We start from the raw sequence: 18,669 nt of genomic DNA, 5'->3' as shown, positions 1-18,669 counted from the left end.
GGGCTGGGCCGGGAGAGGGGCCAATAGACAGAACCAGAGACGGTGTTTTTCTTTCCGGCCACATTTCAGCCAGCGGTTTCCCAGGGCCGGGAAAGGGGGACCGGCCCGCCAGGGCGAAACCCAAACCCTAGGGGTCAGCACTGTCCTGGGACCAGACCGCAGCCCGGCAGTACTAAGGAACCGACAGCCCAGGCCAGGCAGACCCTCGCTGTAATTCTGTCTGTGCCCACGTCGGGGGGACGTGGACGCGGGGCCAGAGAAGGACCCCTCTGAATGGAACGGGGCTGAGGTTACAGGTAGGATGGTATATTCCACCCCACCCCCGTGCCCAGGCCACGATCGCCCCCTGTTGTCTGGGCCCCAGGCTGATTGCGGGTCCAGGCTGAGCAATTAGTGACCTTTCTATTCCCCTGAGGCACAGCGCCCCCTAGTGCCATGCTGGGGCATTGGAGTCAGCCCTGCCTGCCAGGGGGAGCCCCCACCCCGGCTCCCTGCCCATCTCCCATCCGTGCCCAGATCGTGCCCGCCCCTGCTTAGCCAGAGAGAGGGAAGTGAAAGGACTCAGATGTTGCTAAACAACCCCCTGCACCTGCAGTTAAAGGGGGACGTTTAGAGCTGCCCTTCAAGGAGCTCTGGCGCCTGCCCCCCCAGCTCACCCCAGAGGGACCCACAGAAATCTCCCCCCCTCCCCCCCCGGTGCCACTTCCCCTTTCGCCTTCGAAAGGTGCCGGACTGATCGCTCAGCTCCCCCTTGGCCAGATCGGCTGCTGGAGCCGCGGCTGCACGATGCACTATAAGGTAATTGCACCTTCTCGAGCCGGCAGGAGTGGGGGCTAGTGGTTAGAGCGGGGGGGCTGGGAGCCAGGACTCCTGGGTTCTTTTCCAAGCTCCGTGCAGCCCCGTTGTGCCCAGTGCCACCCAGACACGGTGAGAGACAGTCTCCGCGCCTTGGGGTGCACTGGGGTGGAGAACCGTAGGACTCCCTGAAACCTCTTTCCCCTTAGCAGGGGCTCTCTGTGCCCCCCGTTTCCTCTCTGCACCAGGGTCCCCCAATCTAACCCCTCGGTCAGGGGTCCTCTGGGCCTCCCATTCCCTCCTCCCCCATTCCAGCTCCCCCGATGCCAGGGCTCAGTCTGTGGGATACTGGACAGAGATGAGCTGTGGGAGGGTGAGGCTGGAAGGCATCAATGGTACCCCCAGCTGGTCCTCAGATCTACCGTCAATTTCACTTTGGGGTGCTATGCTGCAGGGAGTGTGGGGGGGCTCTCCCCTGGCTCTCCGGGCTGGCCCCCATGCCCCAGTGTGAATCAAACAGAGCAAAGGCTTGAAGCAGGGTCTCCCACAGCGCCGGGACCAGCAGAGGGTGCCGCTGAGCTGCTCACCAGCCCTGGATTCTCACCTCCCCCAGGGGTCTGGGAATTCGATTATTTTGGTGCTGCCACACGAGGCGCCACCTCCAGGCCTGATTTGGAGCAAACGCCCCAACGGCCGAAAACCGAGCCCCTCTGCAGCCGCTGAAGTACAGCACCCCACAAATTAAACCACCCCCAGGATTGCGGAAAATCCTGGGGCAATTTCTCCTGTCCAGACAGCCCCAGGGCTCGCTGGGCTGCTCGTCGGGGCAGGGGAGCAGGGTTTTGCTCTGTGTTTGTACAGCGCCTGGCACGCTGTCTCACGTGCGGTGCGCCTACGTGTTACCCCCATACACCGAATACACAATACGCGGGGGTTAGGAAATACACTGGGGCCGGGCTCCGTGTCTCCCCTTTGGCGCTTTATGCGGAAGCGGGAAGAATGACAGCCTGCAGGGGATCCAGCCTCCTGCAGGACAGGGTGAGCCGGACGCTGCTTAGAGCGGAAATCTTAGCCCCGGACAATGAACTCATTGAGCCAGAGAAACCCGTCTCTCCCCACTAGATAAGCCAGTGGAAGGGACTAGCCAGGAACTGAGGGATAATTTGCCTGCTGTTGCTACACTCCTGTAGGTGAGTGAGAGACAGAAGGAGCCGGAGCTGTTCGGTTTCTCTCTAAGGCGGCAGAGAGATGCCTTGGTCCGGGTCTATTAGCACCTGTCTGGGGAGGGGATTTTGGGGAGCAGAGGCTGGTTAACCCACCCCACAAAGGCAAAGTGAGCTCCGATGGCTGGGGGATGAAGCCAGACAAATCCAGACCGGACATAAGGGGCAGGTTCTTCCCAAGGAGAGGACTTGACCCTCGCAACAACCACCCCAGGGAGGGGGCAGGTTCTCCAAACCTTTGAGTCCTTCCATGGTGATCAGGTGTCTCACTGAAAGCCCCCATTCTAGCTCGACCCCCAGAACTGGGCTTGAAATCTGCAAAGGGGGCGGAGTTAGGGACACAAGTGTCAAGGGGGCGGAGTTAGCAGTGCTCCAGCTCCATCCCCCAGATCTGGGCTTGAAATCTGCAAAGGGGGCAGAGTTAAGGACACACATGCAAAGGGGTGGAGTTAATGGCGCTCTAGCTTGACCCTCCACCCGTACAGATCTGGGCTGGGTGCAGGGACCCCTGGGGGAAGTCCTCCAGCCCAGGCTAGGCACGAGGGCAAACTGGCCGTGCAGAACAGTCCCTTGAGATGTGTGGATTGATAAACCAAACCCTCTAGCTCTCCTAGCATTGTGATCCCTCACTCCCCTTCAGGATCCACAGCTCAGCGTTTTAATCCGGAGCCAGGAGGAGACGCTTTGACCCCGATCCTGCCATTGGGCCCCTGTTACCGCCCAGTGGCTGGACCTAACACAGGAGCCAGGCCTCAGTCTAACATCACGGCTCAGCGCGGGCTTAATCCATGCAGAGCGGAGACGCTTGTGGGTCCCTTTCCAATTTCAGCAGGGCAGCTGGCTCAAGCTTCTGTAGCATCTTTGCACCAGTGGGAATGACCTTGCCAGGAATGGACGGTCAGGGTGGGGCAGCCCCCATCACAGCTGGGCAAATAACCGATTTGCCAGCAACGCCGAAAAATCGGAAACAAAATTCCTGTCAAGTCTGACTGATTTTCAATGGTTTTGATTTAAAAACAACACATGAAAGGATTTTTTGCAACAAAAAGAATCGTTTTGGACTGAACCAATTCGAGGGTTCGGGGGTTTTATCTCCTCCTGAGACAGTTTGGCAAAACCCTCCTGAAATCGTGTGATGATTTGGTGGCGCCGAACCTGTGTTTCCTGATCACAAAATGTTTCGTGTGAACACGTTCACTTGTTTCTACTCCCCACCTCCTGCTCCTAGAGCCGGGTCATGAGCTGCTGGATCTTGGCCTACTAGATCAAGGGGCCCGCTCTCACCAGATGTCTGTTCCTCGGGGGGGATATTTCTAGAGGGGACTGAGTCACTCCTCAACCTCCTCCGTGTGACGCTGGATAAACTGAGCCCCTGGAGTCTGACTCCTGCCTGTCTTCCAATCCTTGAGTCATTCTCCTGGCTCTTCTCTGACCCCTCCCCAAGTGATCTCTGTGAGTCTGGAACTGGGGGGCCGCGCAGTCGGATTCCACTGGAGGTCGCCTCTGAATGTGGGGGGACGGCTCTGGCCCAGGTCAGACCAGCCGATCAAACTGGCCCCTTCTGGCCTTGGAAATCTGTTTGTCTCGTGTCTCCTCATTGCCCCTCCGCTGCCTCACGGGATCCCTAGCTGAGAAGCCGGCGCAAGCAGCAAGCATGTGCAGCTGGCTGGCGGCTGTAGGGGGAAGTGCCAGGTGAGCCGCAGCTGGATCCTAGCTCTTAATAACAGCGTATTCGCAGGTGAGGTCGGCGACAGGCTCCGCTCTCCGGGTGAGAGGCTGCAGCTGGACGGCCGCGTAGTGGACCTCATCTGGGTCACTCTAGGGTAAAGAATAATAATGACAATGCCCGACTCTGACGGGGAGCTTTACATCAGCAGAGCTCAAAGCACGGCTGGGGAAACTGAGGCACCGGATGGGGAAGTGACTTAGCCAAGGTCACCCAACAGGCAGGTGGAAGAGCCAGGAAGAGAACCCAGGCGTCCTGTGTCTCAGGCCAGTGCTCTATCCACTAGGCAACACTGTCTCCTAAAAAACAACTCCTCCCCCCCACAATTTTAGCCTTGATGATCATTACGTCGGGCCTTCTGGAGACCCCTTATATCGACACAAAACACATCGGCTGAGGGCATCACCTCTGTAATGGGAGATACACATGGAGGATAACAGCCCTACCACTGCTGCTGGGTAATGGAGCAACTCCTTCAGCTCCACCTTGGGGGTAACAGCTCTGCTCCTCCTGCCATCGAATGGAGCAACTCCACCAGCTCACGGCAATGCTGCTACTCAGGCACCAGCAGTTGGATCAGAGCTGGCCCCCCTACAGGGGAAAGGCCCCAGGCCCCATTCCCTGTCCCAGCCAGTGGACGAGATATTGCTGCACACGCCAGCTGCCCAGGGCTTGTCCCGCTGCCCCCGGCGACACAGAGGCCCCCCCGCAGAGCACTCGCCTCTTCATGTCACCCCCCCAGCCCCGTCACTCAGCGTCCCGCCCACCGCTCTGCCCTCCAGCTGCTGGGCGATGCCCCCTGCCCTGCCCCGCAGCTGTGCTCACCCTGACCCAGAGCGCCCAGCCCAGCCTGGTCTCGCTGCCGCTGAGAGCTGATCTCACAGGGGGCAGAGCCGGGATAGAACCCAGGAGTCCTGGCTCCCAGCCCTCTGCCCCCACTCTAACCACTAGACCCTGCTCCCCTCCCAGAGCCAGGGATAGAACCCAGATGTCCTAGCTCCCAGCCCCACTTCTGTAACCACTAGATCCCATTCTCCTCCCAGAGCTGGGGATAGAAATCAGGAGTCCACGCTCCCAGCCCCCCTGCTCTAACCACTGGACCCCACCCTACTCCTGGAGCTGGGGACAGAACCTCGGAGACCCGGGCCGCATATACACAGAGGAATGACAGGTTTCAGAGTAACAGCCGTGTTAGTCTGTATTCGCAAAAAGAACAGGAGGACTTGTGGCACCTTAGAGACTAACCAATTTATTTGAGCATGAGCTTTCGTGAGCTACAGCTCACTTCATCGGATGCATGCCGTGGAAACTGCAGCAGACTTTATATACACACAGAGATCATGAAACGATACCTCCTCCCACCCCACTGTCCTGCTGGTAATTGCTTAGCTAAAGTGATCATCAAGTTGGGCCATTTCCAGCACAAATCCAGGTTTTCTCACCCTCCACCCCCCCCCCCCACAAACTCCCCCCCAGACGTTCTGGTTAAACTTGGATTTAAACTTGGAGAGTGGTCAGTTTGGATGAGCTATTGCCAGCAGGAGAGTGAGTTTGTGTGTGTGGTTTTTGGAGGGGGGGTGAGGGGGTGAGAGAACCTGGATTTGTGCAGGAAATGACCCACCATGATTATCATGCACATTGTGAAGAGAGTTGTCACTTTGGATGGGCTATTACCAGCAGGAGAGTGAGTTTGTGTGTAGGGGGGTGGAGGGTGAGAAAACCTGGATTTGTGCTGGAAATGGCCCAACTTGATGATCACTTTAGATAAGCTATTACCAGCAGGACAGTGGGGTGGGAGGAGGTATTGTTTCATGATTTCTGTGTGTATATAAAGTCTGCTGCAGTTTCCACGGTATGCACCCGATGAAGTGAGCTGTAGCTCACGAAAGCTCGTGCTCAAATAAATTGGTTAGTCTCTAAGGTGCCACAAGTACTCCTTTTCTTTTTACAGAGGAATGAGTCTCTCACCTGTGGTACTTTGCCAGTGTTCATGGGCTGGCTGTAGATGTGGGATTCCCTGGTGCTATCCGGAGAGCCCGGGCACACCTCGGTGGGCGCGCTGCCACGGAAAGAGAGAACGTTATGGGGGCTGGGGATGGCGCGAGGGCATTTGGGTGGCTAGTGTTCGGTCGGCTGCAGCGCCGTGGCTGGAGATTGGTCAGGCTGCGTCGGTCAACAGCGTACAACCCCTGTGGGTCAGTGGCTGGGGGTGGACCCCTGGGCTAAAGCACCCCAGACCAGACATGAGTCATGGATTTGGGGAATGGGAAATGGGGCCTTTCCCCTCTAGGGGACACTGGCTCCAGTCCAGCCCCGGAGTGGGGGACTGGCTTCCTCGGGAGGGAGGAGGGCAGAGAAGGGGCCTTTCGCTTCTAGAGCAGCGGTCCCCAAACTGTGGGGCACACCACCCTAGGAGGGCATGGAGGAACTTTTGGGGCAGTGCAGCCAGGCCAGCCCCCATGGGGGGCAGGGAGGGAGCACCACCCAGCCCCACTCTGCCCCAGCCGCAGCTCCAGCCCTGGTCCCAAGCCCAGCTCCCGACTGCAGTTCTGACCCCACTCCCGGCAGGGGATGGGGGTGGGAACGGACAGTTTCCATTATGGGTAAGGGAGGGAGCAACAGAAAATGGTTGTGGACCCCTGTCGAGGGAATGCTGGCTCCGATCCAGCCCCTGCCCCAAACAGGGCTCATCCCTCCAGCAGGGGGCGCCAGGGACACACACAAACTGACCTACACCCCAGCAGGAGGCGTATCAAGCTCAGCCTTGGCCACGCTCTCCAAACATGTGGGCACCGCCCCACACCCAGCCCCTACACAGTAGCTCAGACCCACGCCCGGCTGTTACCTGGGGGCCCCAGGTGGGGCCAGGCAGGCTGGCTTCCCCATGCCATAGTGCTGGGTGTTTTCATAGATGCGTTCAGACATCGGGGTCTCCCCCGGGCCCGGCTGGTCCTGCAAGGCAGGGAGAAGTGAGGCCGCGAGCCACGGCTCTGGGACTGCTCGGTGATGTCTAACAACAAAGGAAAATGCACACAGACCCCCCCACCACACCTGATAAACTACCCAGGGGATTGGAAAGACCTTCTGTCCTGCTCGGGGACGGGGATGGGAAGGGGACAAGGAGAGGAATTTTATAATCCTCTTTTATGGAGGGGTAAACTGAGGGACAGAGCTCATCTAAAGTCATGCAGTGAGTCAGCAACAGAGCTGGGGATAGAACCCAGGAGTCCTGGCTCCCAGCACCTCTTGCTCTGCAGGTCCCAGGATGTAGGCGGCAGCCTGCACAAGGGGGGTGGCTGGAAAGGAGAAAGGAGGGTTCTTGGATCAACCCTGCAGCAGATTTTTGAACCTCATTTGCTGAGGGACGGCAGCCGGGTAACAAGCCCACAGTGAGGCTGCATGGGGCTGGATCATTACACGTGGTGGCTTTGGAGTCAGCAGACCTGATGCTCAGATGCGAAGCCCTCCCGTCCCAGCACCCCCAGCCTCCTCTGTAGGCTGTGCTGCCCAGCTGGATGACATTTCCCATGATGCACCACTATCTCTCCTCGTGGTGATGGGAAGGGTGCCTCACAGGAATCCATAGCCAAGGTGCATCCTGGGAGATGTAGTTTCAGAGTCTTGTATCCTCATTCTCCACTATAGGCCAAGGTGTCTGTCTGGACTACATCTCTCATGATGCCCCACCAGCTCCTCTCTTGGTGGGGGAAGGGCGTGCATCACAGGAATCCTACGCCAAGGTGCATCATGGGAGATATAGTCCGGCTACAGATTCTGGCCCACAGAAGGGAATGGAAGCACAAGGCACTCAAACTACAACTCCCATCAGGCCATTTTCAATTGAAATATTTCGGTTTTTGACATTTCTATGAAAAGTGAAGCTTTCCCACTTGGGAAAAAAAAAACCATTTCCTGGCCAGCTCTACTAGAAATTTTGTTTTTTTTAAATGAATACCAAGATCTCACAAAATCCCATCATTCCATGTGTGTCATAGGAGTCCTTCGGTGTGGTGCATCATGGGACTTGCAGTTCCTGTGCCTCACGTTCTCAGTCTCATCTGTTGGCCGGGGTGTCCGGCTGAACTACAACTCCTACGATGCACCACCTGGTCCCCTCTTGGTGCGGGGAGGGGCGCTTCAGTGGAATTCGTGGCTGTGATGCATCATGGGAGATGTAGTCCAACCCCTCCCTGTTTGATGATAGGGCTGGACTAAAGTGCTGGAGGAATCACAGCCAGCCTCCCCAAGACCTCGGCAAAGGCAATGATGGGCCAAGGGAAGGAGGATCCATAGAATCTAAGGGCAGAAGGACCAGCTGGGTGACACAGGCCTCAGGACTCCCCTGAATTCATTCCCATTTGAACGACAGGACTCCCATCAGTTCATTCCCGTTTGAACGAGAGCCGATCCTTTAGCAAAACATCCCAGAGTGATTTAAACATTCCCCGGGACGGAGAATCCACCACGTCCGGAGATCATTCTTTCAATGGCAAATTCTCCTCCCTGTTCAACATTTGCACCTTAATGCCAGTCTGAATTTGTCTAGCTTCAGGTTCCAGCCCCTGGATCTCTGTCTGCTCGGCCGCCAGGCCCATTATCAATGTTCTCTTCTCCGTGTAGGATCTTCCAGATGGGGCTCACGTCACCCCTTCCCCTTCCCTTGGTTCAGCTAAACAGACGGAGCTCCTGGAGTCTCTCACCCTAGGGCAGGTTTTCCAACCCCTGACTCCTTCTCATGGCTCTTCTCTGACCCCTCCCCAGCTGATCAGCACCTCCTGGGAGTGTGGGCCCCAGAACTGGGCACAGGATCCCAGACGTGGTTGCACCAGGGCAAGATCCAGAGGTAAAATCCCCTCTCTGCTCGATTCCAGATTGCCCTGTCCCTGCACCCAGGGATGGCACTAGCCCTGCTGGCCACCGCGGCACTGGGAGCTCCTGGTGAGCTCGTGATCCACCGCGATCGCCACAATGACCCTCCCCCGCTGGGCCTACGGCACAAAGGCACAATCCCAGCCCCTCCCCCACTCCGAAGGTCTCTTTTCTCAGGTCCCCGGCACTTACAGAGGACGGTGATGTTGATGGGAGGGGACGGGGACTGGCCGATCCCATTGTTGGCCTGGCAGCGATACTCCCCAGCCTGCTCCACCGTGATGCTCTTCAACACCATTTCCTGCCGGGATCCTTTCAGCTGCTGGTCGCCCCAGTACCAGGTGTAGGAGTTGGGGGCGGGGAGGCTCCTGGTGTAACTGCACGTTAGCGTCACCGATTCCCCTGCCTGCGGGCTGGTGCCCGGCGCTGCCGTAACATGGACACCTGTGGGGGCATCTGGGGGGCGAGACGGAGACACGGGGCGTGAACGGAGAGAGACAGAGTGGGGGGATCTGGCCCAGAGGGGGGAAGGGATCCAGGGCAGGGGGTGAGGGGCAGGGCCTGGCCCATGTGGCTCCAGGGGGCGAGAACAGGCAGGGCGGCATGGGGATATGGGGGAGGGGTCGCGCAGAAGGGTCTGGGGGCACAAGGCAGTTGCGGGGGAGAGGGTCTGGCCCAGAGCAAGCTGGAGGCCTGGAGCAGGTGAGTAGTGGTACAGGGCCTGGCCCATATGGGGCTGGGGGGCTGGGGCAGCTGGGGGCAGAGACTGTCCCAGAGGGGTCCGGGGACACAAGGCAGATGGAGGGGCAGGGCCTGGCACAGAGGCGGCTGGACACCTGGGAAGGTGGGAGAGGACAGGGCCTAGCTCAGTGTGGAATGGGGCCCCGGGGCAGGTGGGGGGATGAGCAGTGGCCCAAAGGGGACTAGGACCCCGGGGCAGGTGTGTGTGGGGGGCACAAACTGAATTTGTCTCTGCTGGGCCCAGCCACGGGAGCAATGCAGAGGAGCAGGGGGCCCAGCCCTGACTCAGCAGCACTGGGTTGAGCAAACCCAGTGTGACAAAGTGGGACTGTTCTTAATGTTTCCTCTGAATAGTGTGCGGGTGCCTCAGTTTCCCCTATGCAGTTTCCCCTATCTAGGGGGTGGGAGAAGGGTGTATGACCACTGCAGAGCCCTAGAGGGGAGGTGTGTGCAGGGGTCTGGACACAGAGAATGGCCGACACCCTGTTTCCTGGAGACTGATGTCCTGGGCCCTTCCCCCCTGCAAGGTGAGAGCTAAAGGGTGGGAGAACAAAGGAATCTGGTGATCTCCTGGCCTGGGAAAGGGACAAAGCCCAGAGGAGGAGGGGCTGGAGGGAGTTTCAGTTTGGGGCTGGTTGGAGACATGGAGTGAAGGGCAGACGTGGTTATCTGGCTCACTGGCCCCCAAAATGGACCCAGCTGAGGGGTCCGGTTCTCTGCACCTACAAGCTCTGTTTTAGACCATGTTCCTGTGGTCTAATAAGCCTCTGTTTTACTGGCTCGCTGAGAGTCTTGTCTGACTGTGAAGTTGGGGGTCAGGACCCTCTGGCTTCCCCAGGAGCCCCACCTGAGCGTACTCGCTGTGGGAAGCGCACGGAGGGGCAGAGGATGCCGAATGCTCCGAGGTCAGACCCAGGAAGGTGGAGCTGGGTGAGCTGTGTGTCCTGAAGACAGGCTGCTCACAGAAAGGCGACTACCCCAGAGTCCTGCCTGGCTTCATGGGGAGCAGTTCCAGAGCATCACCCAGGGACCCTGTGACAACTGGTGTCAGCGGTGGGATGTACTGCACCCCGTGGATGGCGCTTCCTGCAGGAAGTGACTGGGGAACAGTAAAACGAAGGGGGATTGACGAGGACCAGGAGTGCTGAAGGGTCAGAGAGGAGCGGTTTCGGGGGGCGGTTAACCCCTGGGAGTGTGTGACCAGCGAGAAGGACTGTGCAGTAATAGGGTCCCCCTGGGGACTGCGGTGAGCAGTCTCAGCGGCGAAGGACCCTGCGGCTTGGCCCTGGGAGAGAGAAGGACTTTTGCAGTAACAGGGTTCCCCTGGGGATTGCAGCAAGCAGTCCAAGGGGCGGAGGAGTCTGCCGCTTGACCCTGGCAAAGAGGTGGTGACCTCGAGAGAGCACACAGGCCTGTGAGTCCACAACAACTTGGGAAGAGCGGAGTGATGGCCTGTCACCGTCTCCTTAAGAAGGACATTGTAACCCTGTACAGAAAGAGAGGGTTGAGCATTGGAAAGTTCACCAAGGCACAGTTCATCGTGCAGCTGGAGGAGGATGACGGCTCTAAGGAACAGATTCCTGACCCAGATGGGGCTACAGCAGGATCTGGGAGCAGCTGGAGTGGTAGCCAGGCATTCCCAAGACTCCTGTCCCCGACCAGATGAGGGTCTTCAGGACCGGGATCCCCATCCAGGGATCGGAGATGGATGGGTTGGAGCTGAGTCCGAGAGAGCAAGAGGACTGTGAGAGACAGCGAGAGCCCGAGAAAGAGCTGCAGCAGCAGCATGAACTGGCGATGGGGGAGCGGAGAGGCCTAGGGGACCTCCCAGGGGTGAGTGGGGATAGACCTTGGGGGGCCAGTTCTGCAGGGAACCTCGAGACTAAATTGCTGCCCCGGTTAAGGGAGGTGGGGGATGTGGATGCCACCTCACTGCCTTTGAGCAGGCTGGCGATTTGAACCAGGGGGACCCTGCGGAAGAGCCCCGGTGTCTAGCTCCCTTGCTGGGTCCCAAAGCTGTAGACTCCGTCAGCCAGATGAGTGGGGTGGTGGACAGGCTCCCACTCCTGACCCCAACCTGTATGTCTGTGTAACCCTTCTGCCCATCAGAGTTGGCAGCAACAAGGGCCGGGTTCAATATCTAGGGGATCCATTCCAATAACACAATGCAAACCGGCTCGAGCCCCCACCCAGGGACCTGGGACAAATATATACCACCCCTGCTGGGCGCCTCCAAGAGTCAATACTTCCCCTCTCGCAAGCACATAGTCTGAGTGTAGCAAAAGCCTTTTAATAACAGAGAGAAACAATGTGGCATTATGTTGGGGAAACACCACCAACAGGATTCATAACACAACCCATGAGCAAAAAAAAACCCACCCCAGGCAAATTGGGGCATGCCCTTTCCCTTTGGTTCTTGAGTCCAGCAACCCCAAATCACCCAAAGTCCCAAAAGTCCAATGCCCCAAAAGTCTCTGTCTCTGGTCAGGGCAGCCCCAGAGTTCAAAAGTTTATCTGCAGAGCTTTACCTCCCAACCTGGGTGGAAATGGGACGGGGGTAAGAGGCACCTTACATGATCTGAAGCTGACCACCCCATAGCTCCATAGCAGCGCTCCGCTCCGCCAGGCACCCCACAAACTCCTTCGCTCAGCTGCGCTCCGCTCCGCCAGCCGCCCCCCGCTCCGCCAGCCGCCCCACAAACTCCTTCGCTCAGCTCCACGGCCCACAAGCAGCTCCTGCCATCCACACACTGCTCCGCGTCGAACTGCTCCACAATATATCTTCAGGCTCCCCCACTACTTAACACAACACTCAGTGATTTCAGCTCTTAGGTGAATTCAGCTTATAATAGGGGAGCCCCAGTGCTGGTGCACTGTCAGCCCAAAGTGAGCTCAGCAGCCTATAACTAGACTTCTAATGAAATCAAAATTAGCTCTGATATTCCACAGTGGAGAGAGGAGGAAGTGCAATTAACATATAAGGCCCTCACCAAGGGGCCCATACTACCAAGTATTAATACTCATCCCCAATCTCTCTCTAGTCACACAGTTTTGGAACCCATGACCCTTGCCTAGCGAGTGCTACTTAGTTGATGGTGAATCCCTCCATCATAACAAAAGGCCCAGTACAGTTCCAAGCACAGTTCCCATAATCAGGGTAATAACAATTTATTCTTCCTGCCCCAATAACAGAGACACTGGGGATCCCACAGCAGCCAAAGTGACCATTTGGGCAGCTATGGTCTCATTCTAGGCGTGGTGGGTGTGCCTATGCAAATGAGATCGGCCCCTGAAGTTCTTTTCCACAACTTGCCACACCTCACCACCAGATGTCAGGGTGGAGCTCATCCTGACACTGCTTACATCTGTATGGAGTTTCCTGGGGCCAGGCCCCTCGGACCTCCAGTGGGAGCGGACGGTGATGGTCAATGGGGAGACATTCCTGGGGTGGCGAGATCCTGGGACAGAGAGAACTGTTGTCAGGCCCTGGGTGGTGCAGCCTCAGATGCTGAGGGGCTGTGTGAGCTGGGTGAGGGTCCCAGGGACGAAGCCCCTCACCCTGCCTATGGCCCAGACCCAGGAGGGGTGGGGCTGGCTGGCCGTTGGGGTTCTCCAGGACACCAGCTGCGAGACCCTGTTGTGGGGTGGCTGTGTCTCTTTGGGGCAGGATCCAGGCCATGCTCTGGTAACTGCCAAGGGTTTGAATTTGAATCCAGGGAACCCATCGGCGGAGAGGGAAATGGTCAGTGAAAATGCAGATGACCTGGCTGGCAGCAGGGAGGAGCGGCTAGGCTCAGGCTACCTGCCTGCCTGTAACCAGACCCCTGGGGCTGGGTGGGACAGAGAGATGCTCCCCGCCCCCTTGCACACCTGAGAGGGGGCTCACGCTGGCTCTGATGCAGTGAGGAAAGCAGCGAGCTCGCTGCCTACCCCCACTGGGACAGCAAGGGCAGCGCTGAGCACAGTGGGAGCTGAGACCCCAGCTCAGTGGGGGGAGACACAGGCAGGGCAGGGGATCTGTTGGGAGTGGCAAGGTGCTTGGTAAGGAAAGTCTGGTTGAGCCTAGGCAGCCTTGTGAGCTGATGGCTGTGTCTAGTCAGCAGGGTGGGAAGGGGAGGAGAGTGGAAGACGAGTGTCCCTGGACCTTACCTGTTAGCTGGGTGGAGAATTGGGACAGTGAAGGAAACGTGCCCGTGTCTGTCAGGGGTATTGACTTGCCTATGGAGGGAGCTACCCTGATCTCCAAGCAGTTGTTTGTGACCAGCCTTGTGTGCTGGGACAAGGGGAAAGAGATCCCAAGCTGTGTGTCTGGGAAAGGAGAAAGTGTGTCCGGCTCTTCTTTGTCTGTGGAGCAGACAGAAGGGGCCTTTCAGCCTGTGATGGTTGAGGGTAATACAGTTGTCTCAGAGCTGGCTCTGGATTCAGCTAAAGCCCAGGAAGGGAAGGGTCCTAAGTTTGTGTCTGCTCGGGAGAATGGCCCTGTAACTAGGTCGCATCCAGTTAGTGTCTATGTAAAATCCTAGAGAGCAGACAATTCTGGTGCTTGTATTTTGCCTGTTGCTAGTGTGTTGTTGGGAAAGGGTGGAGCAACTCTGTCTAATCAGGGTGAGATCCTAGCCAGGGCACAAGGAGAGCATGAAGATGATGTGATTGTGTTACCTGCTGAGGGTGTGGAAACCTGTAACAAGAAGGAAAAGATTCCTGAACTTGTGTGTGGCAAAGGGAAGGAGAATGCTTCTGACCTTTTCTCTAGGAAGTCTGTAAGTTTGCCTGAAAGGGGATTGTGGAGGAATCCGCTGGATGGGCCAGAGGTAATTCTGGATGTAAGGGAGACCCAGAAAGAGTCTGTTGTTGCTCAGGAAAGTGTTCCTCTACAGCAAGCCCTAGGTAAAAAGGGTAAGAGCAGAATTTCTGTGAGGGGTGAATTGTTGCATAGAAAAGCCCTAGGGCAAGGAATCCTCAGGGAGTCTTTGCAAGCAGTTGACTGCAACTGAAGGGTGTGAAAGTGATTTAATCAAGAAAGTTTCAGTTCCTAACAGCCAGAAATTTTCGGTTGTGAATGGATCCACTGACTTTCCTGTTGAAAGACCCAGTGTGGAGAGCTTTGAGAAGGTCTCAGATGAAGTGAAAGCTGTTAAGAAAGTTAAACAGCCCTCTAACCAAGTGGCTGTGCTTGGCCAGCTTGTTGGGGAGAAGACCCGATCCCAGTTTGACCCCCTGGGGTTTTGGGGTGGCCAAAGGGCACAGGCTGCATAAACCTTCCCACATGCGGCCAGCAAGTGCTATCGACCACCCCCGACCTAAGGGGGGGCGTGAAACTGGAAGGACCTGGTGTAACTCCTAGCAAGGAATGGGAGAGATGCTGGGGCATCCATAGGAATGTTGGTGGCTTCTAACTTCCCCAGGTCACCGGCTAAAGTGACCCCGCTCAGTTTGATCTCGAAGGGGGGAGAGATGTGACGAAGTGGGACTATTCTTAATGTTTCCTGTGAATAGTGTGCGGGTGCCTCAGTTTCCCCTATGCAGTTCTTAAGTATCTAGGGGGTGGGGTAAGGGTGTATGATCATTGCAGAGCCCTAGAGGGCCGGTGTGTGAAGGAGTCTGGACACAGAGAATGGCTGACACCCTGTTTCCTGGCAACTGATGACCTGGGCCCTTCCCCCCTGCAAGGTGAGAGCTAAAGGGCTGGAGAACAAAGGAATCCAGTGACCTCCTGGTCCGGGAAATAGACAAAGCCCAGAGGAGGAGGGGCTGGAGGGAGTTTCAGTTTGGGGCTGGTTGGGACATGGAGTGAAGGGCAGACGTGGTTGTCTGGCTCACTGCCCCCGAAAATGGACCCAGCTGAGGGGTCCTGTTCTCTGCACCTGCAAGCTCTGTGTTAGACCATGTTCCTGTCGTCTAATAAACCTCTGTTTCACTGGCTGGCTGAGAGTCACATCTGACTGCAGAGTTGGGGGGCAGGACCCTCTGGCTTCCCCAGGACCCCGCCTAAGCAGACTCGCTGTTGGAAGCGCACGGAGGGGCAGAGGACGCTGAATGCTCCGAGGTCAGACCCAGGAAGGTGGAAGCCGTGTGAGCTGTGCGTCCTGCAGACAGGCTGCTCACAGGAAGGCGACTGCCCCAGAGTCCTGACTGGCTTCACAGGGAGCAGTTCCAGAGCATCGCCCGGGGACTCCGTGACACCCAGTTATTCGGAGGCGGGGGCGCAATAGGAGGCTGGGGCTCATAAGATGGGCAGGGTGGGGCAAAGCAGGGGGGACAAGGTGGGGGCACGTGGGGCTGCTCCAGGATGCTGTGTGGGGAGTACCAGGGGTTGCGAGGGAGGAGGCTCTCACCAGCCCTCGCAGAGAGGCTCAGATACACCCAGCAGGGGCTGGAGACCCAGACCCTGCACACGCAGCTCTCTCCATCGGAGACAGCTGCCTTCTCAACACGTAAATCCTGCCTGGCTCCTGGCAGCCACACGTCCCCGCGGGACCAGACCTACCCGCCAATCGGCCACAGGGCAGCAGTCTGGCAGCGCAGGGTAAAACCGTCGCCTCCCCTAGACACTGCCTTCCCTGCCGGCCACGAAACCTCGACTCTGGGCACGTTTGGGGCAATGGAGGGCGACAGTCGGGAGAGAGAGACCCGCTGGACCGACGGCACAAAGGCACAACCCCTGCCCTTCTCCCACCCCGGAGGTCTCTTTTCTCATGTCCCCGGCACTTACACCGGACGGTGATGGTGATGGGGGGGGGACCTGGACTGGCCGATCCCATTGTCGGCCTGGCAGCGATACTCCCCAGCCTGCTCCGCCGTGATGCTCTTCAACACCATTTCCCGCCGGGATCCCTCCAGCTGCTGGTCGCCCCGGTACCAGGTGTAGGAGTTGGGGGCGGGGAGGCTGCTGGTGTAACTGCACGTTAGCGTCACCGATTTCCCTGCCTGCGGGCTGGTGCCCGACGCTGCCGTAACGTGGACACCTGTGGGGGCGTCTGGGGGGCGAGACGGAGACACGGGGCGTGAACGGAGAGAGACAGAGTGGGGGGATCTGGCCCAGAGGGGGGAAGGGATCCAGGGCAGGGGGTGAGGGGCAGGGCCTGGCCCATGTGGCTCCAGGGGGTGAGAACAGGCAGGGCAGCATGGGGATAAGGGGGAGGAGTCCCCCAGAAAGTTCTGGGAGCACAAGGCAGCTGCGGGGGAGAGGGTCTGGCCCAGAGCAAGCTGGGGGCCTGTAGCAGGTGAGGGGTGGTACAGGGTCTGGCCCATAAGGGGCTGGGGATCTGGGGAAGCTGAGGGGGGGGCAGAGACTGTCCCAGAGGGGTCTGGGGACACAAGGCAGATGGAGGGGCAGGGCCTGGCACAGAGGCGGCTGGACACCCGGGAAGGTGGGAGGGGACAGGGCCGAGCTCAGTGTGGAATGGGGCTCCGGGGCAGGTGGGGGGGATAAGCAGTGGCCCAAAGGGGGCTGGGGCCCCGGGGCAGGTGGGATGGGGATGCAAACTGAATTTGTTTCTGCTGGGCCCAGCCACCGGAGCGATGCAGAGGAGCAGGAGGCCCAGCCCAGAGCCAGCAGCACTGGGTTGAGCAAACCCGGTTATTAGGAAGCGGGGGCGGAATATGAGGCAGGGGCTCCTAAGATGGGCGGGGTGGGGTGAAGCAGGGGGGACAAGGTGGGGGCACGTGGGGCTGCTCCAGGATGCTGTGTGGGGAGTACCGGGGGTTGCGAGGGAGGAGGCTCTCACCAGCTCTCGCAGAGAGGCTCAGATACCCCCAGCTGGGGCAGGACACCCAGACCCCGCACACGCAGCTCTCTCCGTCGGAGACGGCTGCCTTCTCAACACATAAATCCTGCCCGGCTCCTGGCAGCCACACGTCCCCGCGGGACCAGACGTACCCGGCGACGGGCCGCAGGGCAGCAGCCTGGCAGCGCAGGGTAAAACTGTCGCCTCCCCTAGGCGCTGCCTTCCCTGCCGGCCACGAAACCTCGACCCTGGGCACGTTTGGGGCAACGGAGGGCGAAAGTCGGGAGAGAGAGACCCGCTGGACCAACGGCACAAAGGCACAACCCCTGCCCTTCCCCCACCCCAGAGGTCTCTTTTCTCAGGTCCCCGGCACTTACAGAGGACGGTGATGTTGATGGGGGGGACGGGTCTGGCCGATCCCATTGTTGGCCTGGCAGCGATACTCTCCAGCCTGCTCCACCGTGATGCTCTTCAACACCATTTCCCGCCGGGATCCCTCCAGCTGCTGGTCGCCCCGGTACCAGGTGTAGGAGTTGGGGGCGGGGAGGCTGCTGGTGTAACTGCACGTTAGCGTCACCGATTCTCCTGCCTGCGGGCTGGTGCCCGACGCTGCCGTAATGCGGACACCTGTGGGGGCATCTGGGGGGCGAGACGGAGACACGGGGCGTGAATGGAGAGAGACAGAGTGGGGGGACCTGGCCCAGAGGGGGGAAGGGATCTAGGTCAGGGGGTGAGGGGCCCACTCTCCCCCTCTTCTCACACCACTGCCCCCTCCTACCAACCCCCTATTCCCCCCAAGGCCACCACCTCTCTTACGTGTGCATCTTGTCCAGGGTCCACGCACCTAATTAGCGGAGCCAGGCCTGCGCAGCTCCACTAATGAGGGGGTGGCCCCTCGTTCTCTCCTGTGCGGTCACCCAGGAGTGCACCTGAGAGGGAACTAGCCGCGGACCACCTGAATGGAGCTCGCGGACCACTGGTGGTCCGTGGACCACAGTTTGAGAAGCTCCAAATTCGAGAACATGCTGGTTTAAAGTTGCCCAATGCTCCCTTGTCGGGTTGTTTGGCAGCCGCCGGCTTTGCCCACTGCCTGCAGAAAGAGCAGCCCCTTGGAGCGAGCTGGTGGGGCCAGGGTGGGCCGACAGCCCCCCCATCAGCTCCCCTAAGTTCCCTGTGCACCCGCCGCCCCTCAGGCTCCCAACTGCCGGCAGTTCAGCCGTCCCTGCCCACACGGCCCTGTGCTGCCCCTGCCCTCTGCCGGGGAGCTGCTCCGGGAGCCTCCTGCTCGCTCTGCAGGGCGGGTGACCAGATGTTCCGATTTTCTTGGGACGGTCCCGATTTTTGGGTCTTTTCCATATATAGGCTCCTATAACACCCCACCCCCGTCCTGATTTTTCACACTTGCTGTCTGGTCACCCTATGTGCAGGTGAGGAGGGGGAAGAGGGGAGCTGAGTCAGGGTGTCCCCCTCCCCCATTCCTGCCCCCCCATCTCCACAGAGGACGGGGGGGACAGGACACAGCAGGGCTCAGAATGGAGGGGGCTTGCTGGCAGCAGCTGCTGTCTCAAAGTCTCTCCCTCACACACAG

At 58.7% G+C, this 18,669-nt stretch overlaps 1 protein-coding gene across 1 annotated transcript; it reads right to left on the bottom strand.

The window, feature by feature from the left end:
- Positions 1-3,024: 3,024 nt before the first annotated feature.
- On the bottom strand, positions 3,025-17,737 carry LOC140902949 (B-cell receptor CD22-like). The gene is made up of 7 exons (XM_073323533.1): positions 17,459-17,737; positions 16,107-16,331; positions 8,770-9,069; positions 7,188-7,342; positions 6,590-6,696; positions 5,713-5,803; positions 3,025-3,836 (listed from the first exon to the last, which is right to left on the bottom strand). Exons 1-7 carry the CDS (start codon positions 17,502-17,504, stop codon positions 3,729-3,731), a joined length of 1,032 nt encoding a protein of 343 aa, XP_073179634.1. The 5' UTR covers positions 17,505-17,737; the 3' UTR covers positions 3,025-3,728.
- Between the last annotated feature and the right edge of the window lie 932 nt (positions 17,738-18,669).

The sequence above is a fragment of the Lepidochelys kempii genome, chromosome 24, assembly GCF_965140265.1.
Source record: "Lepidochelys kempii isolate rLepKem1 chromosome 24, rLepKem1.hap2, whole genome shotgun sequence".
In the NCBI taxonomy this organism is placed as follows: domain Eukaryota; kingdom Metazoa; phylum Chordata; order Testudines; family Cheloniidae; genus Lepidochelys; species Lepidochelys kempii.
This window is presented reverse-complemented; position numbering and strand designations above follow the sequence as displayed.